Genomic DNA, 6,742 nt, shown 5'->3' with positions numbered 1-6,742 from the left:
TATATATATATATATATATATGTATGTATGTATGTATGTATGTATGTATGTATGTATGTATGTATGTATGTATGTATGTGTGTGTGTGTGTTAAAGCATAATATGTTCTATCCCAGTAGTGACTGTGAAGGTGTTTTTAAATACCATATGAATTCTAGAATGTGTGTTTTTATGTCTTTTCTTTTTTTTGGAGTGTACAACCTCACTATCTGAACTATCCCTTTAAGATACATATTTTTATATATACTGTATTTCAAAATATATGTATACACGTTAAAGTCTAGCCCTATAACATTATAAAACTATTATTATTATGAAACTGTGAATGTGAAAAATGTGAGATTTGTATGAATGTCTGCTGACTAATATTATTTGGCCTACTTTGCACATCTTATCATCAGTATTTATAAATAATTACAACTAAATTGCGTCTCATCTGTCCATATTTTTTGACCAATTTATTTCAAAGGGCCGCCCAGTTCTTCTTTCAGAGACTTTTTTTTCCTGCTCTGCTTTTTCCAGTTTCTAGAGCAGCCGTTCCACACGGCTGAAATTGAAATTTTAATGACTCAGCTTCCCATTATCTGTGGTCGTGAGGATGAATAGATGTTGTTAAAATGTCCATCTGACAAACAGGATAAGCAGGATAAGGAACAAATCCAACATATTTCAGTGTTATTATGTGTCTCTTGTTGAAGTAGTACCTCTATTCACACTGTGAAATAAGTCTGTTTACCAATCGAGGTGCGTGTGTGTGTCAGTCTTATGCATTATCCCCTTAGCACAGGAAATGCCTGTGCTGTGCAATTATCGATAACCTGTGTATGTTGTGTTTGTTACTCTTCCTGCCAGGTGCTGGAGAAATTCATGTCTCGTCTGTTCCAGAACCGGGTCATGGCACACAAAGACCTGCGGACTCTCACCAAATACCAGATCATCCTCGCCAGGGATCAGTTTCGCAAGAACCCACCACCATGCATCAAGGCACGGACGCTGCTCTATCAATCTTTGGGCGCGATTGTGCAAATATACTATGTGCTAGAGTACACAGTTTAACATTTTATGATACACAGCCTTGCATAATTACTGGCAAACTGTCATCAAAAGAGTCATCAGACAGGTCAGAAATATAAATGCATAGATGAGGAAATCATTTAGTTTGTTAAAGGAACAGTAATATTAATTTACAGTCTTGTTATTATTTCACTAACGATATTAATGAAGCCAGTTATTTATTATTAGTTTTATTTGTTGTATTAATTGTTACTTGTACTAGTTTAGGGGCTCCATAAAGATGTGCCCAAGGCTAAAGAAAATATTCAACCACACAGTGAGGGCTAGCTTTATGAATATGACCCATCTAGATTATTGGATTTGTACTGTATTTTCTTTTAAAGCTTTTAGACCATTGTCTGGTAGTTGGATGAACATTTATGGATTTTCTGTCCAAGTTGAGATATTCCAGATAAGCATCAAAGTATTTATTATATAAGATTTAAATAGCATTTTAGAATTAAGCTGAATACAGTGCTTTATTTGCAAGTGACAATCATGCATTCATGTATTTTGAAATACATTAGAAGCGGGATATAATGTGGTATTTATTTTCAAAGCCTTTTTAAATCAAATTGTTCTTCAAAATGAATTTAGGGACTGACGTGCTCTCTCTGCTTTCTAGGGTCCGCAGCAGGGAAGGCTGGAGGGCGACTTTGCCTTTTGCATCAGCCTGTACCACGGCTACGAGCTGCTGATGCAGATGGGGCTCAGATCGCTCTTTTTTTACTTCCAGGGAATCATGGACGGATCCAGAGGTCGGTCACATTACTTCCAAGGCTTGCAGTGTATTCGGTTGCACTTTTACCCACAGACACAACCTCCTTTCACCCCCCGGATTGATCAGTAACCCCGGGTGTTTTGACTCTCGATAATGTGTAAATGTCTGTGAATGATGTTTGATATGAGCGCTCACATTGCCCTGTTTGTTTCAGAGATGCCCAGAGCCAGAAATGAGCTGCAGAGGACCCCCATCTTTTTGGAGCTTTACCATGAGATGGAAGCAATGTTTGTGAAGCCATCTGCTGGTACCTGAGAACTCATTCTTACCGTCCCAGTCAAATGCATGAGCCTTTTCTTATTCAATGAGGCATTTTAATGAGAAGTTCTTGATTTGGTTTGTGCAGCTATCAAGGTGCTTTGAGATAAAGCTATTTGACTAATATCCGCTATGGTTAATACTTCTAGGTCCAGATGAGCCATTCATTTACAGTCACCCCAAACTGGAGAAACTGGAGGAGGTGGTGGTGCAGCACTTCAGACGGTGGAGTGAGAGCTCGGCAGACAATAATGGTGATATACTGAAATCAAACAAATGTCTTCGGGTTCTAAATACAAAGAGAAAGACACTGGCGCTGTGTTAAAGCTGCTTACCGTAAAGATTCAACATTGTAGTTGTATCGTGTGATGTTAACAGTGAATCTAGACTTAGCGGCAAATGCAAAAAATAACGTTTACCCTTAACATACAAAGGATCGCAGAACAAAGTCTCGCTGCATCTGAATCAAACGGGCACAATAAACCGACTGATGGCGACTGAAGTCATTATTAAACGGCCGGTTTCTCTTCTGTCTCATTAATGTCCAGGTCCTCAGGAAGTGAGCTCGCGTGTGATGATCTTTTCATCGTTCCGGGAGAGCGTACAGGAGATCGCAGACATGTTGAACCACCATGCTCCGTTGATCAGAGTCATGACCTTCATGGGCCAAGCTTCAGCGGGGAAGGGAGTCAAAGGCTTCACACAAAAGGAACAACTGGAGGTAGACTGACTTTTTATTCATCAAGTGCAGATTTACAGTAACCTGCGGCATATATGCTATATTAAGAAATATAAAAATGTATTACGGTGGTAACATTCTCAAGAACAAACTACTCCATTTACTTCATATACTGATGGGTATATACCCGTGGGTTTAGGATGACAACATAAGATTAAAACGCTTTCACTATTTAAAGCTTTTTCTTTTCCACTTGTGTTGTAGGTGGTGTCCAGGTTCCGTCAGGGAGGCTTCAACACGCTGGTGTCGACCTGTGTCGGGGAGGAGGGGCTGGATATCGGAGAGGTGGACCTCATTGTTTGCTTCGATGCGCAGAAGAGTCCCACCCGCCTGGTGCAGCGCATGGGGCGTACTGGACGTAAGCGGCAAGGACGAATTGTTGTCATCCTGGCTGAGGGACGCGAGGAGAGGGTGAGTGTTTGAGTTGCATCTATAAAAGCAAGATGAGCCACGGCCCCTCGAGTTATATATGTTCTACCAAACGCACATAGCCACACGCATATCCACAAAGTTCTTAACTTTGAACCTTTTTGTTCCTCAGACATACAACCAGAGCCAGACCAACAAGCGCAGCGTAGACAAGTCCATTATCGGCAACAAAAGCCGTTTCCACATGTACCCCAACAGTCCCCGCATGCTGCCCGAGGGGGTGAACCCCACCATGCACAAGATGCACATTACCTGTGGCCAGTTTGACCATCGGGAGAGCAGCAGGCGGTCCGTCAGGGGTCGACGGTCCCACTCTGAGGGCCGGGCCTCACTCATCCACCCTCAAAACCTGAGTGAGTGATCAGACGGGCAGATTCTGCTCATACAAAATGGAGATGGAGAAGAAAAGCTAACCTTGATTGGAGAAACTGCACATTTCTGAGTTTGTCTGTGCCTAATGTGTTAGTTCGGCAGCGCAGTGCGACGTCGGATGGGTTTCTGAGCAGTACTGAATATTCCCTGTGGGCGTCCACCATGAGGCTGGAGGACGATGAAGCTCATCCAACCCTGAAACAGTCCCGTTTCCTGTCCCTGCCCAGTGATCGACCGCCTCAGGTTTGTTTGTTTCTGTCTTTCTTGTGCAGGTCTGAAAAGTACCGGAGAATAGAAGACAATCTAAATGAAGATAAAGTTGTTGTTGTGCCCATTTTGATAGCATACCCATCCAGGCCATGAAACCCACATACAGTGTAGTTTTTTTTATCAAGACCCTTTAATAATGACAAAAAAATCCATTACATATAATGATTAAATAAGACAAACTTTTTTGTCACGTTTGCAGTGTAGAGAAAGATATGACGTCACAGTGTGCTGCCATCTTTAAATATACAGTTAAGGCACATTGAAGGTAGTGCAATTTAATTGAGACCATTATGTTTTGTAGAAAAAGTAAATTTAGATATTTTTAATGGATATCTACACATTTTGATATTGATCGGAGCCATTCATTTCACTGCATCTTATGGCTCCCGTCTGTGACAGTGAATGGTGGCAGCTTGCTGTGATTTCAGGTCTGCTAAATCCTAACCCCAAGGTTTAAGTACGTGCAAGAACCTCACTATACTTTCCTGTCTTCTGTTAAAAGCCTGAATATATTGTTCGTATTTTACTTACCATCATGATGTAATTTCATGTCCCGTAGGAGGAAGATTCCAAAAGTGGACCCCCGTCCAGGGACCTATCTTTGTGGGAATGGAGACACTGGCAGCACAAAGCGCTTCCTACACATGACATTGATCATTCCCTCCGCTGCCACCACTTCATTAAGGTGATGGAGCTCATAGACGGCATGAGAGAGGAAAATGAGGTGAGAAAAGGAACAACAAGTTAATGTAGGATGTCTTTGTATTAAATCTGTGAGCACCAAGATAGAAGCTAATGTAGTCCTACTCTGTGGCATGAAGGAAGATAACTGAACTTGGGTCTTTAGTGTCTCAACAGCTCGATAAGTTAGTCAGACGAGCACGTAACCACTACTTCAAGGTATGTGCAAATGAATCAAACATCGTGCAAAACATTTGCAAACATTTTTCATATTTTCCTTCAAATAAATACATAGCCTGTGTTTTAGAAAGGGAGACCAAACTGGATAAACTCACCAGGCTGAAAGGAGTCAGCTGAGTTTAATGAGAACAGATTGTGGTTTGTGTTTCATCATTTTGATGAAGGTAAATTCCTGGCATGATAAACAGGCTCCATAGTTACAAATAAATTAATATATTCAGCTGGTAGTTTTTGAGCTGCTCCTCTTCTTGTCTTCTTTCTCTCGAATTATATTTAAGATAAAAACTGACAAAAGAAATAACTTTCTTTTTGGAATGTCAGTCTGAAATCTGACCGTGCAGCACTAGAAATGTAATGATTTACTTTTACTGATGAATGCCAAAATATTCTTTATAGTCAGGCGAACTAGTCTATATCTCCCTCTGTAATAAAGCTGCTACAAGAGCCTTCTGCTTTCTGCTGGCCTAATAGCAGCGCGGCTCGTGGTCTCAGCTGCTGGTTGAAAGCCATCTTTTCCGGTCGTTTGAATGGATCAGCTATATCAGCAAGGACGTCAGCTCTCGTAGAAGTAGTCACACAACAGTCGTCTTATGTTGAATCTTCATAATGTCAGCAGGAAATATGTTTTATAGACTCAAAAAGCACGCTGTCGTGGTTTTATATGCAGTACCTGTTTTTTTTTTTTATTTTGCCACCATTACACTCTTCCTGACTTTGTTTACATTTTGCCGATCCCTTCCCAGCATACGTGATATCTCTTCCAAATATTGTTTTTAAGACCGTTTCAGGCCTCCTTGTCTCACCATCTGCTGTTTCACAAGATTGTACCATTGATTACACCTCTTGAGTTTGTTCAAATCCTTGAAACTAGGTCAGAGATTATGGTAAAACTGACTATTGGCTGGACTAACAAGTGGGCTTTTATTACCTTCTTTGACCCCAACGTGGGGTTCACCAATCTAGGGACGGAGAGAATTAGCCCGCCTGTAAAAACCAACCTGGATTACAGGGCGAGATGGCAGCTAATGTCTTGCATGCCTTCATTGATTCATTCAAGTCATGAAATACCCAGCAAACAAAAATGAACATTAATTCAAACATTTGATAAAAAAACAACTAAACAACTAAAATACAACTTTATTTAAAAACCTAAACCTTAAACCTGAACCCTGTTATTGTTATTGTTATTATTATCCTATATTATTAACAGTTACATTGATCTTTAAAGGATTGAGACCCGTTATACGACTGAAGCATGTTAGTTTAGATGCTAGCGTCACCATAGCATTTAAAATGAACTACTAAATGAACATCAGCTGTGAGCTTTTCAAATTCTGTCCTATGATTATTATCAATCAATACTGTGATATACTGTTATAACCCTACACTACAGTTATGTGTACACACTGTTTAATAAGTAGGTCTGATTGTTTTGTATATGAAATTTGACTATGTGTGCTTTATATAAGAGTTTACATATACAGTTATGATATAAAATGGTTAGATAATAATACATTGCTGTTAAGCGGATTAGTAAAATTCAACCAAGCCTATATCTTTAAATTATGATCAGCTAAGAAAACCACAAAAACCTTTGGTTTTCTTTAAAATTGTGAACTTTTCACACTTAACACGGCCCTCACAGCTCCTTTTGGTTTATTTTCAACAAGGAAACGCCATCGATGACATTTCTATCGTATTCTGTTTCGTCAGTGGAAAGCCTCGCCTGTTGAAAGTATTCCACCCACATTGAAAACTGTGTTAATTACAGCTTAACCCAGCCTAACTCAGCGTTTGCCTCCAGGGTTGTTTGTCTAGAAATCAAAGAGGGCAGTAGCACATGGCGTGAGGAAATAGTTGTTCATCTGTTGTTGGTTATTCATATATTTGCTTGTGACAGTTAACACCCCAATGACTCC

The 6,742-nt window shown here is 40.1% G+C and overlaps 1 protein-coding gene across 1 annotated transcript in view; it reads left to right on the top strand.

The window, feature by feature from the left end:
* Nucleotides 1-6,742, top strand: part of fancm (FA complementation group M) — a 49,709-nt gene that overhangs the window by 31,634 nt on the left and 11,333 nt on the right. Inside the window, 9 exon segments of the mRNA XM_031847024.1 lie at nucleotides 853-984; nucleotides 1,679-1,811; nucleotides 1,989-2,081; nucleotides 2,242-2,346; nucleotides 2,641-2,813; nucleotides 3,036-3,242; nucleotides 3,373-3,613; nucleotides 3,727-3,875; nucleotides 4,462-4,626. Coding sequence (XP_031702884.1) covers nucleotides 853-984; nucleotides 1,679-1,811; nucleotides 1,989-2,081; nucleotides 2,242-2,346; nucleotides 2,641-2,813; nucleotides 3,036-3,242; nucleotides 3,373-3,613; nucleotides 3,727-3,875; nucleotides 4,462-4,626 — 1,398 coding nt within the window.

The sequence above is a fragment of the Anarrhichthys ocellatus genome, unplaced genomic scaffold, assembly GCF_004355925.1.
Source record: "Anarrhichthys ocellatus isolate YVR2014 unplaced genomic scaffold, GSC_Weel_1.0 scaffold7, whole genome shotgun sequence".
NCBI lineage: Eukaryota > Metazoa > Chordata > Actinopteri > Perciformes > Anarhichadidae > Anarrhichthys > Anarrhichthys ocellatus.
Note: the sequence above shows the minus strand (reverse complement) of the source record. Positions and strands in the feature narration are given on the sequence as shown.